The sequence below is a fragment of the Rhamphochromis sp. 'chilingali' genome, assembly GCF_963969265.1.
Source record: "Rhamphochromis sp. 'chilingali' genome assembly, chromosome: 2".
In the NCBI taxonomy this organism is placed as follows: Eukaryota; Metazoa; Chordata; class Actinopteri; order Cichliformes; family Cichlidae; genus Rhamphochromis; species Rhamphochromis sp. 'chilingali'.
Window position 1 is genome coordinate 61,448,699 of NC_137930.1, and position 22,116 is coordinate 61,470,814.

Consider the following 22,116-nt stretch of genomic DNA (forward strand, 5'->3'; position numbering starts at 1 on the left):
GTGGAGCATTGTAGCAATGGCATCTTCAGTTGATCTGTTAGCTCTGTATGCAAACTGGAGCGGGTCGAGTGTGGGTGGCAGGCAGGACATGATGTGACGTCGGACCAGTTTCTCAAAGCACTTCATTATAACAGGTGTTAGAGCAACTGGTCGGTAGTCGTTGAGGCTGCTAATGTTAGTACGCTTTGGCAGTGGGACAATTGTGGCTGACTTTAGGCACGGCGGGATGCAGGACTGGGACAGTGAAGTGTTGAAGATCTTAGTGAAGACCCCAGCCAGCTGGTCTGCACACTCTTTTAGGACCTTTGCGGTTACCCCATCTGGTCCGGTGGCCTTCCTGGGGTTCACTGCCCTCAGTGTGCGCCTCACCTCATATTCCTGCACTATGAGGCTTGGGCTGCTGCTGTCCGATGTTTTTGCTGCTGCTGCCTCTGGTCCCTTCACCTCAAAGCGTGCGAAGAAGTGGTTCAGCTCCTCTGCAAGCTCCGCGTTACCCTCAGTCAACGTGGTATTGCCAGGTTTGTAGTTGGTTAAGTGCTGAACTCCCTGCCATACCTGTCGTGAGTTGTTGGTGGTGAAGTGGTCTTCGATCCTTCTCTTGTACGCTGCCTTGGCCTCTCTGATGCCTCTTTTCAACTGAGATCTGGCTGCACTGTACTGCATACCATCACCGGATCTAAAAGCGGCGTCACGTTGCTTCAGCAGGACCTGGACCTCTTTAGTCATCCAGGGTTTCTGGTTGGAATACACCCGGAGACGTTTGTCCACAGTGACACTGTTGACACAGAAGTTAATATATGAGAGCACTGATGTTGTGTGCTCTTCAAGGTCCTGATGTTCGAACATGAATAGTATTAAAAAGATCAGTTAGACCCTTTTAATAACTGCAGATAATCTAGACATTCACTTTCACCCATGGTGAGAAGGACTGATGCTATGTAATCCACAATTGGGGGTCTTGTAATAATCATGTAATAATCACATAATTAGCCTGGCACTAGAGTGGCACAACACCTAAACACTGTGTAGGAGCTGCTCTTTAGTAGTTATTGCTAAATAATTCTCACAAAAAATGAAATGTCACACAGCAACCGTCTCATAACGTCTCTGAGCTCCTTCTTGTTTGCAGTGCAGATGAACACACTGACAAATTAAGTTGTGAGAATAGTGAGCAGGTGAAAAAGATCCTGGAGAGGTGGAGGTTTGCAGTGGATGAATGAAAGTAAATACAAGAAAAAGGCAGGTGTAACAGTGAAGCTGCACGGAGCAGAAATAAATACATGGTGTCAACCATTCAAAGCAACGAACAGTGTGTAAGTGAAATAGTGAAGAGAGTCCGGACAGGGTGGAGTGACTCAGGTGATTTGTGGCAGCAGTAGAATACCAGGACTAAACAGGAAGAAATGCAGGCGGACTCCCCTCTTAACCACTAGCGGGCGCTAGGGCCAAAAGAGTGCCGTTTTTCTGTGTTGACAATGCGGGTCAAACGACAATGCAGATACTCCATAACACACTTATACCGGGGTAGCTTCTTTTGTAATTGTATATTTCTTGCTGTGTCATCGTAAACACAAGCTCTTTAGCTGTATATAATTCCTTTTTTGGGGGGCATTTAATTTAGCATTAATCCAGTTGTTCGGCTAGTTAGCTAGCTAATGCTATACGCTAGCCCGGTAGCTGTCATGACCAACGTCAGCAAACTAACTTAGACCTCAGCTGTCGTCGCTTTAAACACATCAAACCCGAAAACATCCACTTCATGTGGGAGTCACCTGGAGTTTAAGCTCCGCCGCAGGTCCCAAGATGAGGAGGCTGACGAAGAAGAAGGCTCTGACTCTGATGAAGGAGTTAGACGCTTTTCCTAAAGTTCCTGAAAGCTACGTGGAGTCCACAACCAGCGGTGGGACAGGTACAGACTGCACATTTTTTAGCTGTAGCTAATCTGAGAGGAGAGTTCAGTCTAATCCCATTTCAAACTCTCTCCAGTGTCTCTGATAGCATTCACTTTCATGGCTGTCCTCGCCTTGTTGGAGTTCTTTGTGTACAGACACACATGGATGAAGTACGAATACGAGGTGGACAGAGACTTCAGCAGGTAAAAGCTGAACAGGTTCATGCCATCACCGCCCTCAAAAACCTCTCAGCTGTGTCCTAACTGCACCTGTTCTTCACCAACAGTAAACTCAGGATAAATGTGGACATTACAGTGGCCATGAGATGCCAATGTAAGTAGATACAGGTGTATTTGTGTGTGTGTTTAGGGCAGGAAAAGGTTTTTAACTTCCGTGTTTGATTGGATGCAGATATAGGAGCAGATGTCCTCGATCTGGCAGAGACCATGGTTGCCTCTGATGGATTACAATATGAACCGGTGGGTTTGTGATTTTATCATGCAGAGAACAATGAAAATGTAATCTCTGGCATGTCCAACAGTTGTTTGTTTGGGTTTTTTTTTTTTTTTCTTACAATTTAGGTCAACTTTGAGCTCCCACCACAGCAAAGAATATGGCACATGTAAGTGATTTATTCACATTCAGTACTTGGATATTATGATCTATAATCTAGTAACACTAAATCACGCGAATGTTAGGCTGCATAGATCTTTAACTCACTGAAGCTTTACTAATAATTAAGACAAAGTTTGCATCCTCACATTTGTTGATGTAATTTGAAAAAAAAAAAAAAGGTTAATTGTATCCCAAGTGAGTCTTTTTTGTCCTAATATTTCTGTCCCTGCCTGTCAGGACTCTTCTGCACATCCAGGAGCGTCTGAGAGTGGAGCACGCTCTGCAGGATGTCATCTTCAAGGCTGCAATAAAAGGAGCTCCTCCTGCTCAGACGAAAAGGTAAAGGACCCTCAGGATTATCTGTGTTTTGTTGGGAGGTGAATGAAAGTGCGATTACGCTGATTGCTTAAGTTTCCCCCCCCCGCAGTGAGGACAGCACCGCTTCCCTGAGTGCCTGCAGGATCCATGGACATCTCTATGTCAACAAGGTGGCAGGAAATTTCCACATTACTGTTGGCAAGTAGGTAACACTCAAAACGATGTATTATTTAACACAGTTTTTTATTTTGAACCATAGACTGTAAACATCCTCCCACTGTACAGAAACAATCATAGCAGGTACTGCTTCCTGCATGGCCCTAATGTGAGCGCGCATCGTCTTTGGACTCCACGTGTCAGTCACCACAGTCCGGACTGTCTAGTAAGGCTGCCAAAAAGTTGATTCTGTTCATCTGGATGCTGTTTCGTCACTTATCCAAGTCTCTTCGCCTGATGAAAATCTAAATGAACAGAATTAACTTTCTGGGAGTTCCTCACTTGGATTATTGAGCTGCATGCAAGACATGTCTAGTAGGATTGGCAAAAATCAACACAAATTATAAATGGTAAATGGACTAGTTCTTATATAGCGCTTTTCCACTCTTCTGAGCACTCAAAGCGCTTTACACAACTTGTGCATTCACCCATTCACACCCATTCGCACAAGCACAACTGACATTCACACACATTCATACTCCGATGAATGCATCGGAGAGCAATTTCGGGTTAGTATCTTGCCCAAGGATATTTGGCATGCAGACTAGGGGAAGCCAGGAATCGAACCACCAACCTTCCGATCAGTAGATGACCTGCTCTACCACCTGAGCTACAGCCACCCTATAACACAATTACAAAACAAAGACAGAAAAACAGTAGAAGTTTGTTTTGTTTTTTCAGTGAAGGGGATTTCCACGAACTTTAATTATAATTTAACTGAATGAAGTAATTGATTGTAGGCAGTGGATCTGGCCTTTTGTGGAGTGGTAATTATAAATGAATAGAATATGGAACAGTAATGATTTTTGTTATCTTGGTTTAATAATCTGAAAGCTAAAATTAAAATTTGATTATCGCACAGCTCTGCTGTTCAGTACTTCTTTATGCTGATGTGGGATGAATCCCAATCGCTTTTGTAAAACTATTTCAACACATTTCCATCAAGAGAGACGGAAAGTTGCATTGACATCAGTGGCTATGAGGAGGGGAATCACACAGAGACTGAAATGACTTGCTTCTACCGCTATATGGAAAGGTGACATTGCTCTCTGCAAGCTTATAGTTTTGCACATTGATTATCAAATACAAATTTCCCCACAGAAGTTGGTTTTGCTCCCATCTTATTATCAAGGGCTGGAGTCGGGGCCTTGATACCCGTGCTCTAACCTCTGCTCACCTCTGTGCTGCTCTGTTTGCAAATTAGATCACTAGCATGGGATATTTTGGCTGTTTTCATGTCATTGATTTACATATAAAGTTAACGCTGACCTTTTCATCCACTTACAGGTCCATCCCGCATCCTCGAGGTCACGCCCATTTAGCCGCCCTCGTCAGCCATGACTGTAGGTTTGCAGACTTTCTGACACCAAATGGCAGCAACAGATGGAAATTAAACTGTTTTATATGTTATAAAGATTATTTATTGTTTTGTATTTGTTACAGCTTACAACTTCTCTCACCGGATTGACCACCTGTCCTTCGGAGAGCCACTTCCTGGAATGATCAGCCCTCTGGACGGCACAGAGAAAATTGCTATTGATTGTAAGTTGGTGTTTCAGATGTTGTTGAATTACTTGTTATTAAAGTGCTCTGATAAACTTTTATTTCCACTGATGGCTCTTGATGCTTCTTTCCAGCTAACCACATGTTTCAGTACTTCATCACCATTGTGCCAACCAAACTGAACACCTACAAAGTGTCTGCAGACACGCATCAGTACTCCGTCACTGAGCGGGTAGGTCTGGGTTTGTACTGTTTTAGCTGGGGAGTAGATAGTGCATCATTGTACTGAAAGCATTTGTATGCCTTTGGCTGTCCCACAGGAACGTGTGATAAACCATGCTGCAGGCAGCCACGGAGTCTCAGGGATCTTTATGAAATATGATATCAGCTCACTAATGGTCAAAGTCACTGAGCAGCACATGCCTCTGTGGCAGTTCCTCGTCAGACTCTGCGGCATCATCGGAGGCATTTTCTCCACCACAGGTAGCTAACGTGCTCATGCTGTTTGAGTGCCGTCTGCATTAAGAGTGTGCTGCAGTAACATTTTTAGATTGCTCTCCTGACTGAAAACCAACTTGGAGGTCACAGTGATTGTTTGTTCAGAACAAGGAGGCATCAAGCAGCAGCAACAGCTTTAACCCAGTAACCCTTGAAGCTCTTTTCTGACCTGAGTTGTTTTGGTCATATTTCAGCCTGCTTATAGAACAAAATCACTGCATGTGGATAAGAAGTTACTGCGGTGCTGTTTATGCAGCTACCCTTGGAAAAACCTGGAAGTTATTCTAATGATCGTCAAACCACGACATTGTTGACGTATACCGACGTGTCAAAACTCGTCATCAAGGGTACAGGGGAGGTCGTCACATCTTTATAGGAGGAAAGTCAAAAGATACACTAACCTTTAAAACTTTGAAAATAGATTTTGAATGTCAGAGCTGCTTACAAGCATTTCATGACAATCGCTCCTTGCAAGTTAACTAATTAAATCATGCTATAATGCAAGAACCATACTAACAAATTCCCATCATAAAGTGCTCTTATTATGCTCATGTATAGACTTTTATACTTTAGCTTTGCACGATTCACAGTACAAATGAATACTTATTTATCTTATAGTGGAACCTCTCATGTTGTCGACTTGTGTTAAGTGGTTTTAGCTCCCATATCCAGTTTTAAGCCATTTTTTTCTAATTGGCTGCACCTCGCAGCCTCTCCAGAGAGATTAAACAGCAGGTGGGTGGAGTTTCTGTGTCTAAGATCTCACTGATATCGTACAGGGTCAAGAGCAGAACAGAAACAGTTCAGTAAAGTCTGAAGGAGTCATTTGTACACAGGCTGATCTCATTGATACTTTGGCTATTATAACAAAAAGCTTTAGAGTGACCCTTTAACCAGTAAAACAGGATATGAGACCTTTGCATGTAATTTAACAAAGTAGATCCAAGTATTCTCACAGAAATCTTCAGCTTAACAGCAGAAGTACCTGAATGTTGTAATCCCAAACATGGTGTTCCTGCCAAGACTAAGCCCTGGAGGATCCTGTGACTCTGTTTGTGAACCATCATTCTTAAATGAATCCTGTTAATCCACCTGGATGAAGAGAAAAACTTTATGCATTATTCACAGATTTAGCCACTGCATAAAAGCAGCAGGTAACAACTTAGACCAAGCTGCTTTCACCTCATCTAAACCCTGAACATGAACATCAGTATTTAAAGTTTTTCTCTCCCGGCAGGTATGATCCACGGCTTGGTGGGATTCTTGGTTGATGTAGTTTGCTGTCGTTTCCAAATGGGAATCTACAAACCTGTAAGTTAACGCAGAAGTAAAACAAGTACAAGAGCAATTTAGTTCTTTCTTTTTTTTTTTTTAGTGGTACTAATTTCTTATTTTCTCCTTCCTCAGAAGGATGACCTGCCAGCGCAGGAAAACAGTGAAACTCAGCTTCCTGCTGAAAACTACACTGAGTAACAGCAGATGCTCACAATCTTGGCCTTACCCACACACAGCAATGACATGCTGGGGAGATGTTTACAAGTTTTATTATAAAATGTTCCCTTTTTTGTTAAAAATGTGTATTTGTATCTGTTTTAACTGTGTAATTCCACAAACCAGAAGCAGTGATTCATCTACTTATGAAAGACTGTAGTCAGTACCTCCACTTGTCACGTGTCAGCATCACTGGAGAGATGGAAAGCAGAAATTCTTAGATAAATGTTGTAGAATTGATTAGATTTACTGCAAAGATACCTGCAGGCCAACACATTTTCACTTCCCTCTGCTGTGGGGCCCCTTCCTCATACTTCAGCCTTTTTACAGAAGTGAATGTTATACTTAAACCTGTCAGGGACATGGAACAACTTCTCAGTGCCCCGGTCTAAAATGCATCTCATCACATGCAAAAAGGGAGAAACGTGTGCACGGGTATTGGGGTTCTGGGTTTAAATCCATCTGCTAACTGAGCTGAGCCTGGATCTTTTCCCTGTGATTTCCTCCCAGTGTCCAGGGACATGCAGGTTTGGTTAAGCAGTGATTCTAGATGGGCCGTAGGTGTATATGTGAGCGTGAATGGACGTAACTATTAGCCCTGCAATAGCCTGGTGATCTGTCTGTGGTATACCCCGCCTATCACCCGATGGCAGCTGGGATTAGCTCCACCAGAGAAGCGTTGATGGATGGATGTGTGTCCCTTTTAAAGTGGAATTGTGTGAAAAGTATAAGAGTGTTTGTTGGTGACATTGGTTAAATAGGAAACTGATGTGGGAAAATAAGTTTTAAGTTCACTGTCTGCATTTAACTGTGTTGTACATCCTGCTACAATCTGACCCATCTATGGCTGGAAGTGCTGAAAGTCTCAGAGCCAGCGGTGTTGTGATTGCTGGTTGCTCTTTTAAATAAACGGCACACACAATTTAGCAATAAAAAAAAAAATGGCTGAAAGTGATTGTATAAAAGGCTCTGAGATTTTATGTCTTTGCTCTGCAATATTGTGTGGGGTGGAGTTGCGGGAAATGACGTAGGCATATCCATGATAAGAATAAATAGGAAAACATCATTTAGAGTCAAATATAAATGCAGAAATTTTCTAAAATGCTCATCCTGCTACTCCAGGAGGGGAGATGGTCTTTCCGTGTTAGGTCTGTTTTACCTCATCAAGCTGTGTTCCTGGTTGCCATCCTTCACGGTGATGCTCCGAGTGTTAAGTTCGTGACTGGAAACTGCTGGCAACACTGACCATCTAGGTGGCAATAAAACAGCTGGCGGTGACAATCCAGCAAAGTGGAAGCCTCTTGTCCTCCTTCCTGTATCCTGACCGATACACCATCTTGTTATCTGCTGAACCTAAAAGAACTAGCCCTCACCTAGTACTCCTCAATAGCGATGCTTAACTGCAGTGAATATTTGCTGTTTTGTTTGGGTAAACGACTACTTAATAACCCAAATTGTTGATTATTTATACATTGATGAATAAACTGATCCATTATTTTCTCTCGTCCCAATTTTACAAGCAAGAACCTGTAGAAAAGAATATTTTACACCATGTCAAGAGTTTATTTGACAGTATTTCAGAATATCTTTCAGTAAACAAGTTTTGTTTTTTAGCAAAATGTAATATATCAGTACTGTCGCATTTCATAAAAATAGTTGTTCACGTCTTTGAAACTACAGTATCAATGATACAGTAAACCATATTTGTAGGAATACAGCTGTACAAGGTGAATAGTACACAATTAACACTACACAGTTATACTTGATCTCAGTGGGGGTTTATGAGCGTGCCATCCTTCACAGGTTCTGATAAGCAGATTTTTTTTGTTTCTTCATACAAAAATCGGTCACAGCAGGCAAGGGGTGGGGGTGGGGGCGGCCTGGATGGAGACAGAGGGCTGGATGACGTATTCTTTCAGCGTTTCCTAACTTTGACATTTGTACATACGGCAAACACGTTTCTACAGCCTACTGCGTCTTTCCACAACCATTTTAATCACAGAACACACAGCTCAGTCAGAATCCACCGCGAATCAGGATCAGGCCCGATGACTCTCAATGCACAAAGTCTTACTAGTATCCCAGTCTGCAGGTGCCTGGCTTTCCCAGCAGCTTACGAGCACAGCTTGGATGTACCATCATGTTGCATTCAGTCAAACAGTCGCAATCTTTTTTTTTTTTAAATTAATCTGGTCCTCCAGTACTCAAAAGCTTAAGTGATAAAGTTTTAATAAAGAGCACACATCCCGCTGAGAGAAATTGATGACATCGAAATGGAGAAATGCAGGAGGACAGTGACGTCATATTTAAATGCATGTATGTTTCACAGATGTGACATTTGCGGGCAAGAATACAAACTTAACGTTAAGCTGAAACACAGAAACCGTGGTCCTCTTTGATACAGCCCTGTCTCCATAGACGTTCACAGCTCTACACTCCCAGACGACTCTAAGAAGAGGATGTGATGCTACAGGCTACATGTTATCCCCTTTAAAACACAAGGGGACAAAGGGCAATCATTGACACTGACAAGCTATACAGCCGAGTGCATCAAGATATATACTGCTTGGCGTCCGACGAAACTTAGCGGTTTGCTGACGCGTGTGCATGGTCGCTGATATCTGTTTTGCATTCAGTTCCCAAAATACTTCACAACGGCAACAGCTCTGCATTAGTTCGAGTAAGGCACTCTGCCCCACCTCATAACCATCGGCCTCCTCTTCCCCGCACCGATGCCCCTCTCCCACAGTGATGTGGTACACTTAGCACAGTTAAAGGCATAGAAATGGGAAATAGAGACTGGACAAATTTTTCCTTTTGATCATTAAAATGAATACAACACAGCTTATAATTCTGCACAATGACTGCATGGTTGACTGTGATCAAGTTGTGTACATAACTCAGAAGAGTATCATGAGTTCTTACTAAGCCAACTGTCTTCAGTTACACAAAAGTTCAATTTTGTTCAATTTCGTGGGGAAAAAAAATCCTTTTCGTCTCATGAGTGCCGACCGGTCTGCTCCACATCTCGATTTTCTGCCTTTAAAAGACACGAGTCCCTGTCTAAAGACATGGTGGTGTATATCCATGCACACAAACGCCGCCTGCCTCGGCGGTCCGGGTATGGTGACTCGCACAGTCTTTGATATGTAGTTTTTAGACGAGGCCGTGGAAACAGTGATCCTAAAATACTGTCCTGCTTCTTTTTTTGTTTGTTTGTTTTTTTTAAACAATGTGTCTAACTACAACACTGCCTCAAAAACACCAATAGGTATGTTTCTGAGTTTACCAAATGTACATATTTTTCACATCTTTACATTTATAGTATGAGATATATTGGTAGGCATGTGCGATTTAACATATGTCAGGTTAACTGGGCTGTGGTTGGGGTCAGTGCCGTGTGTTCCAGGAGTTTCAGTGTCACTGCTTCCATCTGACACACCTGTAGTCTGGTTCATCCCACTGCGCAGAGAAAACAGGGCAAGAAAACAGAAATCCCCTGGTTCTACATATGTTTCTCTTCCTTGTGTGAGCCCACGCTGCACTAAACAGTCTGAACCAGATACAGTCGAGCATTTAAAGGTACATATCGAAAGTACAGCTCCACTCAGAGTCAGGCGTCATTGCTCCATCTGTGATCAGAAAATCAGAAGTCGCATAAAAGGGTCCCCAAAGGTTTAGACCATATGTTACAATAGCTGTGTAAGTTTCTTTGTCTTTAAGGTGGTGGGTGTAATAATCATCTTGTAACAACAACTGAAATATAAAACATGATCTCAGAAGTCGATGGCGATGAAAACAGGGCAGACAGAGGCGGCAAGGGAGATCTACTGGTTCTCTGAAAGGTCCAGTGGTGAACTGAATGAGGAGCCATACAGTGTGACTCGGCCCAAACCAGTAAGATCCCTTCTACCTGCTTACTGTGGAGGTCCAGGACCTCAGGGTGCCAGGCAGTTTGTCAGACCCAGGGACATTCCAGGGCCTCGGGGAGGCAGCAGCACTCCTTGTTGGAGGATCTTCCACGTTTTTGGAGGGGCAGTAGAGCCCAATGTGGCCACCGGCCCGCTCATCTTCTCTGGAGAACAGACCTCGGGACACCAGCCTCTCCTGGAGGCTGATATGTCCATCTCCACTGCCCTGAGAGGCTCCGTTCAAATTCACACCAGCAAATGGGTCCCAGGGCCAGATAGTGCTTAACGCTTGTGTATGCAGATCCTTTCTCTTACAGCAGGGGGAGCAAGTCTCCCTTTGCCTCTCTCTTCTGTCAATGCACTTTCCCACAATAGCTTTGGAAGGCAAAGCACGAAGCTGTCTGTCGCCCGGTCCACAGTCCATCTCTCCCGACCCCTGAGGGGTTCCCTGCCCCCTGATGATGCATTTCTGCTCGGTGGACCTGCCACCTGCAGCCCCTCTAATGGAGCTGTGGTCTGTCAGCTTTGGAGCTTTGTCTGCCATGCACACTGTGGCCTCTAGAGGGAGCCGATGAGGGGAATCTGGGGCTGACGATGGATGGGATGAGAGCAATGGATTCAGGTGAGCTTCCAGGGTCACTTCCTGCAGGGCAGAGTGGGCTGTAGAAAGGGAATCCCAGGGGCCGGCACAGTCTGTCAGGGAGGAAAACAATATGCTCAAGAGGACTGATATGAAAGAGGTGGAAATGATCATGCACATGCATACAGACACAGAAAGAAAGGGAAAACACCCCAGAGATAAACACGTTCTTTTATAATATCAGACAAACTTGCATGCACATGTGTATAAGCAGCACAGCAACAGACTTACGTGTAAGGATTTATTCAGTGCTTGTAAACAGTTAACATATTTGCAGCTGTGTGTGACGGACTGATCCCGAGCAGCTCTCGAGTACAAAGTCTACTTCAAAACCCTCTTCAGGACAATTAGACCCAATAGTTTACTACAAACCATCTTCCACTCTTACTATAGCACACACGAGCACAGATGCACACATGTCAGCTACTTTCCCATGCAAAAACTCGTGACCACAGTTATAGCACACAGATTAATCAGTATGGAGAGAGAGAGACATGCAGTTTTCACAAACCGTGTCTTTAGAGTGGCCCATTAGGAAGAAATAGGGGGAGCTTAGTGTGTCACCTTTCATGCACATGGAGAGGTTGGGAGGTACCATTCCTGAGGGAAGGCAAATAAAAGCCTATACCAATCATTAGACTTAAAGCAGAGGGGTTACAACACACGAAGGCTTGAGAGTCGCTCGTTACCATCTACTGTTTAATCAAAGTAGGCTTTCAGATATTAGTCGAGGAGTAAAAAGTGGACAGATATGAATGCATGTTAATGTGTTCTTGAGTTAAGTTGAAGAGCAAACAGTAAATCTTTAGTAAGAGTGTAAACAATGAGACTGCGTCTCTTTGTAAGGAAAACTCACCATATTCTGGCACCTGTCCTGTGCCTCTCTTTAGCAGCAGCCTGACCCGCCTGCCTCCCGCTTTGATGAGTTCAATGGCGCGGGCGTGAGTCATGTCCCTGGTGCTGTCTCCATTAATCTCTATGATCTGATCTCCAACCTGGACGAGACACACACAGGAGCGGGTCAGTTTCTGCCACCCTCGGTTTACTCACAGCAGAGTAACTTTTCCACAGAACCAGTCTTCTCTTGGGGAACCTCCACTGAGCAACTTGTTCAAGTACATTTCAACACGAGTGGTTAAGAGTGAGCAAAAGGTTTGCTCAATTCACTCAATTTACTCAATGCATTCATACTTACTCACTTGAGCAGAAGGAAAAATCCATGCTCTGTTAAACTTTACACCATTACTAAATTTTAACAAGGACGCTGAGTGATATTATGTGACACGACCATTTAGATGGATGTATGTGTGTGTTTGGCTTACTTCGGATTAATCAGACTTACTTTTTCCATTTTGAAAAATAAAACAGAGCCATTACTATTCACCAAGTGCAATCCCAACCATCTGCCAAAGAGTGCTTTCACTCTTGTCGTGGTTTTCCTTATCTCACCCTCATCCTTCCATTTCGTATAGCAGGACCATCCTCTGCAAGGCGCAACACAAACAGGTCCATCTTGTACTCTCTGCCTCCTCGAATACTGAAGCCAAAACCTTTAGCGCTTTTCTCGAGCTCCACTGTAAAGTAATCATAGTCCTGCAGAACAAAATGTAGACGATTTACAACAGAAAAAAATCAAATATGCGATTTCTATGTGAAAAGCAATGATTATGATAAATATAATTGGAATAAGTTACAAACCTGCATACAAATGAAGGATGTACGGTCAACATAAGCAGACAGCTCTTGGTCAAGCTCTACCTGTGGTCTGAAGTCAGCTGGGATCCCTAGAGGGAACTGTGCAGCTGCAGGGTGCTGTCTAAAATCCAGCAGACCAGGTGGGTGTCTGTAGTCCAGTGTTGGTGGCTGCCGATAATCAGTCACTGGTGGGTGACGGTAATCTACCGGCGGTTGCCGGTAGTCAGTGAATGGAGGATGGCGGAAGTCAGGTTTGACATCCTGTCTTGCTTTTACCTCTGACCTGCCATGAGAATGAAAAGTTGACAAAAATCTGAGCAGCGAGGTGAAAAAAGCATCCCTGTTGGAATAAATTTGCTGGCGAAGGAAGGAAAAAAACAGACAATTACTGGGTGTGTGCAGATGAGAAGGCTCATCACAAAATGGATAGGTGGGAATATCAGCCTCTGTTATGAAACTTTTATCAAGTTCACACTTGCAAAATGGGCATCAACTCACAGCTCTGGGAGGACTGCTCACAGTGTCGCATTCTGAGACTTGCGTGCGCGCACACTCACACTTTTTTTTTTTTTTTACTTTTTATTTTCATTTTTTAAATTGAAAACGAACAACAAACAAACAGAAACAAACAATAAAAGACATTTACAGTTATGGGACAGAGTAGGTATCATCAACTAGCCAAAGCTTGACTGGCCATTATGACCAAAAAAAATAAATATTCTCAGGAACACACTCTAATATCTTTATCTTTCAAACATAGCCTCCACCCTCTGAGGACCGAACACAGAAAATACGGGCGTATTAATAATAATAATAAAAAATAATAATTATAATAGTAACAGTATTGGTAATTACAGAAATTTAAAACAAAAAAAAAACAAAAAAAAAACAAAAAAAAAAACAAAGGAAACAAAAAAAAAGAAGAAAAAAAAAGAAAAAAAGAAAAACATATCGTGTGAACCCCTCCCACCATCCCCCCACCCCTTTACCCCTGTATGGCTCTCAACTTCATCACATTCGTGTATACAAACAGCCCATATTTACACCCGTCTATACACAAGAATCAGCACAACATTCAAGAATTCTGATCAGAAGGGCCTAACCAAGGATCAATTCAGGGTAAACCCAGAGGAATTTACATCATCTCTATATTCTGTCAAGTCCAAAGACGGTAATACTGAAAGAAATGGTCCCCAAATTTTTTTAAAGGTTCCGTATTTCCCTTTTACACTATGCGATATCTTCTCAGGTGTACAGTAGGATGCTAACTCATTAATCCAATATCTCAGTGTTGGAGAATTTTCAGATTTCCAATGTGTCAGAATACATTTTTTAACTGCAGTACTCGCAAGTAAAATAAAATATTTCTTGTGGTAATCCACATTTATAGAATCTATATCACCTAAAATCCATAGTTTTGGGTCCATTTCGACTTGGATCCCAATTACCCTTGAAATTATTTCAGTAGTCCGTCTCCAGAACTCCTCTATTACTGGGCAATTCCACAGCATATGAAGAAGATCACCATCTATCACCTTACATCTCAAACATTTGGGAGAGTAATTAATATCAATTTTATGTAATCTGTAAGGTGTATAATATGTCCTGTGGAATATATTAAATTGCATTTGTCTATGATTTGTAGAAATTAACATGGTCTGTGCCTGTTCCATTAGATGGTACCATTCTACCTCTTCATAAACATAGCCCAGATCTGCCTCCCATTTTCTTTTCAGTGACGTTTTGTTGTAGTCAGGTAATTTTTCATTAATAATAGTGTATATTGAAGATACTATTCCTTTTATTGACTTCCATGGTTTGGTGCAAAGATGCGTTTCAAAAGGACTTTCTTTAGGAATCTCAGGGAATGTTCCTTTAGTTTTTTCTTTGATCCAGTCTCTTATTTGTAGAAATTTAAAAAAATTTTGGTCTGGAAGTTTAAATTTTTCCTTTAGTTGTTGGAAGTCAATAAATGTATCATTATTATATAGATCGGCAACAGTTCGAATATTTCTATCCTTCCATCCCCGCAATATGGAGTCGGAAATATGATGGGAGAGATCAGGATTGCCCCATAGGGGTGTCCTTCTAAGAAAAGAAATATTTATTTTTAGAAGTGAGTGGGATTCCTGCCAGGCACGGAAGGTGTTTAATATTATCGAATTATTTGTGAGCTTAGATAAACATTTTTTCGTACCTAGAAATGGGACGTCTTTTAATGATATGGGATTCACCTCATATTGTTCTATTGGAACCCATCGAACCTCACTCCTCTCTGCATATAACCAGATCAATATTGATCGATATTGGGAGGCCAGATAATAATTCCTAAAGTTTGGTAGGTTGAGTCCTCCCCTTGAATAAGGGGCCTGTAATGAGGAGAGTTTAACTCTTGGGTTTTTCTTTTGCCATATGAAGGAGGTTATAAGTTTATTTAATTCTTTGAAGAAACTTTTTGGAACATTTATAGGGAGACATTGAAATAAATAGGTAAACTTAGGCAAAATGTTCATTTTAACAACATTAATTCTCCCTATAAGGGATAATGGAAAATCCATCCATCTCTGTATATTAAGTTTAGTTTGCTCCAACAGTTTAATATAATTTAGTTTGAATATTTTATCCTCAGATTTACCAATTTGTATGCCCAAATATTTAAATCCATTGTTACACCACTGTAGTGGATCTGTAAGAGCTCTAACACGATTATCTTGTATATTTAATGACATAATCTCACTTTTAGTATAATTTAACTTGTATCCTGAAGCTGCACTATATTCTTTAAGACAATTCATTAATGAGGGAATTGACTTGAGAGGGTCCGTTATATACAGTAGGAGGTCATCTGCATATAGAGAAAGTTTATGTTCACTTGTACCGAATTTGATTCCAGATATAGCAACATTAGTACGAATGGCCACTGCTAGTGGCTCGATCGCAATCGCAAAGAGCAAGGGAGAACTTGGACAGCCTTGTCTACAGCCTCTGGTTAAGGAGAGGGTGTCAGAAAGCACATTATTTGTTATAATATTGGCTTTGGGGGCGTTAAAAAGTATCCTAACATAGCGGGTGAACTTTTCTCCGAAGCCCATGGCTTCCATTGTCTGAAATAGAAAGTTTGGTTCAATCCTGTCAAATGCTTTATTAGCGTCCATGGAAATTATTAGCAATGGTTCTTGATTTTTTTGAGCGGCATTCAATATGTGGAGCAGGCGCCGCACATTATCTGCTCCCTGTCTGTTTTTAATGAAGCCTGTTTGATCGGCATTTATTATCTTAGGCATAATGTCTTCCAATCTATGTGCAATTATTTTAGATAATATTTTATAATCTGCGTTTAAAAGGCTAAGTGGTCTATAAGAGTCACATCTCTGTTTGTCCTTGCCCGGCTTTGGCAATAATGTAATTGTTGCATTTTCCAGTGATTCCGGTAATTTCTTATTTTCTAAGGCTTCTTTAATCATATTTGTAAGTGGTGTCAATAATTTGTTAGAAAAGGCCTTATAGTAATCAGCTGAGAATCCATCTGGTCCAGGGGTCTTATTATTTTGTAAACACTTGAGGGCTCGAAGAACCTCCATCTCCGTTATATCTACATCAAGCAGTTCTTTGTCCTCATTATATAATTTAGGAAGGGTTATTCCATCTATGAATCTTTTTGCAACAGTACCATCGACCCCTTGCTCAGATTTATACAGATCTTCATAAAACCGTTTAAACTCTGCATTTATAAGTACTGATTCATCAAGAAGTTTATCATCTTCCGTTAGAATTGTCCGTATAAATTTCTCCGATGTTTCTTTCTTAATTTGCCAGGCCAGTAATTTACTTGTTTTGTTTCCAAATTCATAGTAGTGATATCTTGTTCTGGCCATAGCTGCTTCTGCTCTATTGGTGCATAAATTATCATACTGCAACCTTGCTTTTGTTAATGTATTAAGACATTCTTCCTTTTTGGTGGCAATATATTCCTGTTCCAAGTTTTTAATGTCGGTCTCCAATTTAGATATCTTCTCTCTGACCTTTTTAGCCTTATTAGCCCCATATGACATAACCATACCTCTCATATAAGCTTTAAGCGCTTCCCAAATATTAGCATGTGAGGAAGAATTTGAATTAGCATCTAGAAATATTTCAATATTAGTGTTCATGTATGAAATAAAATCAGAGTCTCCTAGCATATAATTCTTGAACCTCCATCTGTAGGTTATATTTTGCGATATATTGGTAGCCCGGAGAAGTTTAATGGGATTATGGTCTGAGAAAGTAGCTGCTAAGTAAGAGCAGTCTATCACTGTTGCCATCATATTTTGTGATATAAGAAACATATCAATTCTTGAGTGCGTATTATGTACTGGAGAAAAAAAAGAAAAATCCCTTTGACCTGGGTGGAGGTTTCGCCATACATCAATTGCGCCTATATCCTTCATACCTTGGTTCAATGCAGTTGCTGCTTTGGATAAGGAAACTGTTTTAGGTGAGGATCGGTCCAAGGAGGGATTTAGGACCATATTGAAATCTCCACCCACAATATACTGTCCCTCAATTGTAGCCACTTTCATTATTAAGTTATTGAAGAATAAAGGGTCATCATAGTTGGGCCCGTATATATTTACCAAAGATATCTTATTTCTATTTATTTCACCATTTACAAGTAGGAATCTGCTATTTTTATCCTTTTCAACTGAGTTTAGTTGAAAGTTCAAGTGTTTATTAATAAGCAGGGTGACTCCTCTTGCTTTGGAGGTATATGATGAATAAAAAACATTGCCTACCCAATCTCTTCGTAATTTTAAATGTTCAGCGTCTGTAAGGTGGCTTTCCTGGATAAAAGCGACATCTACATTTTGCCTCTTTAAATATGTCAACATTTTTTTTCTCTTAATAGGTGAATTGATCCCTCTAATATTCCAAGATATACAGGTTATATGACCCTTAATTTAAGTTCGGTATAGTAAAATTCTGTACATGGGTGTAATGGTAGGATATAACCTAAGCCAATGAGCTATCTGAACAATTATATAAGTATAAGAAGAATTTTTTGTAAGAGACCATACATAACCCCAAAACAAGTTCTAGCCACTCTCGGTAATATATAAACAGCAAAGTATTAAATTTTAGCAGTCGGATACAGAACGTAATTGTGTAAAGGAAAAAGTAAAATATTTAAACACAATATAATCACACTCATCCAGTAAGGGATTAATTTCTAAATCATAAATGCACACAAAGTCTATAGTTTTATAAATGTGTACTTATTTTAGCTGAGTAATAAGCAAATATTTATGTTAGCTATTAACTACTAGATTGCTATAAATCATATCTTCAATTCGTCTGACAGATGGGAGGTGGCGAGAGTCTGTATCAATGCTTAATGTTATAGTCCCTTTTTTTTTTTTTTTTTTTTCTTCATTTCACCTCGATCCCCAGATTTAACAGTGGCGGACGTCTCGTCTGCGAGTACGGATGTAAATTGCTTTGTTGACATCACATTACATCACTTTAGTCTACTCACTCAGAAAATCTTTCAGATAGCGTTGCGCTTCAGCAGGAGTGGGGAAAATTTTAATCGATCCCTGATGTCTGACGCGAAGTTGCGCTGGGTACATCAGAGCATATTCAATCTCCTTTTCTCGCAGCCTTTGTTTCACGTCACGGAACTCGTCTCTTCTGCGTTGCAGGTCTATGCTGTAGTCCGGGAAAAAAGATATTTTCTTATTCTCATATGTCGTCTCTCCCTTACTTCTAGCCAGTCGAAGGACTTTCTCTTTGTCTCTGAGGTTCAGAAACTTAGCAATGAAGGGCCGTGGTCTATCAGACTTCTTCCCGACACGGTGTGCTCTTTCAAGGGTAATGTTTGATGTAAAGTTGTCATTCCCCAGGATTTGTGGTATAAATTTCTCCAAAAATCCCACAGCGTCATGGCCTTCTACTTGCTCGGGAATGTTCAGTATCCTTAGGTTGGACCTTCTGCTGCGGTTCTCCAAGTCGTCGATTTTGTCCTTGAGTTGAGTTGTCAATTTCTCCACTTTATCGGTGCGGTTATGCATTTCCTTAATGTCGTCCTCGTTTGTACTTACTCGTGCCTCCATCTCCTCAACCTGCTCGGAAAGCGTGTTAAGAGAGGATTCAATTTTCGTCAGGGTTATTTGTATATCAGCCGTTTTTTTGTCAATATGTTTTGTAAGTTCCTCTTTAGTTTCTTTGATAGCATTGAGTAATTTGCTAATTGGCAATTCCTCCTCCCCATCCGCCATATTTCTTGCTGCCAATGCGTGCTGGTATCCCGTAGTTTTTGTCGTTTTCTTTCGTTTTGAGTGTCGCAAATTATAATTTGCCATGCAGAAGTTTCTTTTGTTACTTTGCCTCTTGTTATGGTCAAAAATTATATAAGGGCAAGTTAGGATAAATGTAGATTCCTGGGCCTACCGCCGGGAGCTCACGAATGCACGTCTACTCTCGTCTGCTGTCAGCCATGATCCCTCACACTCACACTTTCATAGTTTTGACACACAGCAGGGTCCAATTGCTAGGATCCTGCATTATAGAGGTGATACCTTAAAGTAAATTATTCACTGCACACTGTAGAAGCTAAGTGGTGTTATGCAACTGGGTAGAAACCAGCCTGAGACAGAGTGTCTGACTGGGACATCAGTTGTCTGCAGTCACAGGTTTTCTGCTACACTGACTGGGACACTCTCTTCAGCATGCACAATTTGGTATCTGTCACCTGTGAACTTCATGCCCCTCCTCCTTTCAGTCATTCTGTGTGCTTTTTAACAAATCTTACCAAACACCCTCTTAACCCAGCCTTACCTGCCATCGTGGAGGTAGAGCTGTGGATGGGGGCCAGATGGCTGCGTGACTGGGCTCTGCTGGGTTCCTGCTGGTGCAGGAGGACCAGTCACCGCTTGGTTTGTCTGAGCTGGTGTCTGGCCGGGTTGGACTGGTGTCTGTCCGGGTGCTTGACCTGGCTGAGCGACCATTTGGCCAGACTGCGTGCCTCCTTGGCTTGTCTGGGCTACAGGACTGGGCTGGGTCTGCGGGCTGTGTTTCTGGGTCATGGGGCTCTGCTTCTCTGAACTAGGACCAGAATGGGAGCCTGCGATGGACAGAGGGTTAGGTAAGATTGTACCCGATTGACAAAGCTTTGAATAAAAAGTGAATTGAATGGATTGACAAATAAAACATGCTCAGGATGCTTAAGATTGCAGAAGAGAACTCTTCTGAATTATTTGCTCCATTTGCTAAAAAACCTTCTAACCTTTATGTTTCTGCATCACCAAGCACAAACCCTGTATCCTTTATAGATGACTAAATATAGAAGCCTTTTGACTTTTTAACCTCAGTAAATGCAACATTTTGTGTGTGTAAGACTTTCTTTGGCGAAGTGAAATAAAATATATTCATATGAGATAGAGGGCACCGAGTTCAGGGAGTTTCCTGCAAAGGTAAAACAGGAGCCAAATAAACATTCACAGAACAACGTCTGGTTTTATTTGCCGCACCAAAACACTTACTCTCCTCTGGTATGATGTGCAGAGTGACTGTTAGTCCAGCATCTTTAATGAGCTTGACGATGTCTGCATGCGGCATGCTGATAATGGATTGTCCGTTCACTGCCAGGATCCGGTCGCCCACCTTCAGCTTCCCACATCTGTCGGCCGGACTGCCCTCGATGATGCGTCCTATTTTATGGGGCACAGCTGGAAACGGACAACAGCAAGGTGGTTGGTCATGAGCAATTTTGAAGAAAGATGTGAAAACAGCACATTAGTGTTTGTATTACAGCCTTAGCTTCACAGGTTAGGACTGCAGCCACTGTTTAAAATGACAGGTTTAAATATTTTGTTGCCTTGAAGTTGCAACACAGAAGTGTAGGTTTTAAAATTTCATGATGACAGTATGCCAACTAAACACATTAAATTTTGAATTTAAGCTTTTACATACACTTAACAAAAAACAGAAAATTTTCACTTCATTATGAAATATCTCTGAACCCCTCAGGGACTATTCACCAAGCACCATTACATCCTGAACTAATGTTTAAAATTAGTTCAGTATGCCCAAAATGGGTATGCCAGACCCACTTAGGGGGTATGTGTATTTTTAGGTGTGTACAGAAATATTGCAGTGGATGTTCCCAGAATGTGTAGGACATTTGAGAAGAATCCATTAATCTTCAGAACAAAACATCTTCACTGTGCCATCAGTCCAATCGGACTGAAGAATCCCACAGTCTGCTGAAAGATATTAGCTCCCTGTAGCAAAGCGTAATCATATGTTTAATAAAGCCTCATTTAAGACAGAAAGATGCTTTTAATACTACTTAGGCTGAATCAAGAGGAAAAAAAATCCCCACAAAAATTATAGTCTTACAAGACAAATTAATTTCTCTTGACCCCGACTAATGGAAGCTCTGAAGCTACTGGACGGGATAAGAAACAGCACTTTAGTGGAAGTGATTCTATGATAATGACCTAATCTCTAACCAGGCATCGACTTTGAAGACAGCAGGCAATGTGAAATTTAAAAAAAATGAATACATTTAAAAAATACATATATATATAAATCATAAGAAATATATCCTAAAAATATTTGAGATATGAAGCTAAATTTGCACAGGAGTCATTATATATGTTCGAACTTTATACCATAAAGTTTTTTATGCTGGTCGAGCAGGAGGCCCGTGTTGGTTTGAGATTAAATTATGCATTTGCATTTTTCCTCATGAAATAGATACAGCAGCAAAAACTAAAAAGGTGACTGCACAGCCACCATCTTTAGGATGATTGCTCATCAGGATGTAAAAATCACCATTTATCTTTAGGAATGACCTTCTGGGATCCTGACAGATGCAAGTCATTGTAACTCACTGATGACGGTGGCATTTTCCGGTCTGTTCAGGGAGCTGATGATGACAAAGCCGAAGCCCTCGTTCTCCTTGCGGTTAATAACCACATCGCTGGTTTGCAGGGAAGATCCCTCCGGTGGCGAAGTGGCAACCGGGGCAGCGACCACCGGAGGGCCCGAAGCTGAAGCTGCGTCGCTACGTGGAGAGCTGTGCTGCGTGGACACTGAGCCGGGGCTGCGGCCGTTCACGGGACACGGTTCACCTGAAGGAGAGGACGAGAGCAGGCGAGATGAGTCCGCTCACGGCGGTCATTGAGTTTTCACAGTTTCCCGACAAAAGCAGCTAAAGATGAAAGATGTAGCCACTGACAAAAATGAAAACAACAGTGGTCTTCTTCAATCCCAGCAGGGATTCTGTGTCAAAGTCAAACTTGGCTTCTCTGCTTGTCATTTATGACTCTTTTGTAACCGCTTGCCCCTGCGG

The 22,116-nt window shown here is 41.6% G+C and overlaps 2 protein-coding genes across 8 annotated transcripts in view; one reads left to right on the forward strand and one right to left on the reverse strand.

Annotated features, from left to right (window-relative positions):
- Nucleotides 1-1,448: 1,448 nt before the first annotated feature.
- On the forward strand, nt 1,449-6,747 carry LOC308389863 (endoplasmic reticulum-Golgi intermediate compartment protein 2-like). Its single transcript, XM_080871446.1, has 13 exons — nt 1,449-1,909; nt 1,987-2,095; nt 2,179-2,225; nt 2,304-2,371; nt 2,474-2,514; nt 2,745-2,846; nt 2,935-3,027; nt 4,329-4,384; nt 4,485-4,583; nt 4,679-4,776; nt 4,865-5,027; nt 6,280-6,353; nt 6,450-6,747. The coding sequence occupies exons 1-13, from the start codon at nt 1,804-1,806 to the stop codon at nt 6,513-6,515; spliced, it is 1,122 nt and encodes a 373-aa protein (XP_080727572.1). The 5' UTR covers nt 1,449-1,803; the 3' UTR covers nt 6,516-6,747.
- Nucleotides 6,748-8,087: 1,340 nt separating this feature from the next.
- Nucleotides 8,088-22,116, reverse strand: part of magi2b (membrane associated guanylate kinase, WW and PDZ domain containing 2b) — a 95,165-nt gene continuing 81,136 nt past the window's right edge. For 6 of the 7 annotated variants that reach the window (XM_080874751.1, XM_080874750.1, XM_080874752.1 and 3 more), the window contains exons 16-22: nt 21,656-21,895; nt 20,300-20,485; nt 19,596-19,881; nt 12,783-13,062; nt 12,534-12,677; nt 11,941-12,079; nt 8,088-11,137 (exon numbers count right to left, since the gene is read on the reverse strand). In XM_080874751.1, coding sequence (XP_080730877.1) covers nt 10,443-11,137; nt 11,941-12,079; nt 12,534-12,677; nt 12,783-13,062; nt 19,596-19,881; nt 20,300-20,485; nt 21,656-21,895 — 1,970 coding nt within the window. In that variant the 3' untranslated portion in view covers nt 8,088-10,442. Of the gene's footprint in view, nt 11,138-11,595; nt 11,685-11,940; nt 12,080-12,533; nt 12,678-12,782; nt 13,063-19,595; nt 19,882-20,299; nt 20,486-21,655; nt 21,896-22,116 lie in introns of all 7 variants that reach the window. The other variant, XM_080874756.1, reaches the window with a different exon arrangement.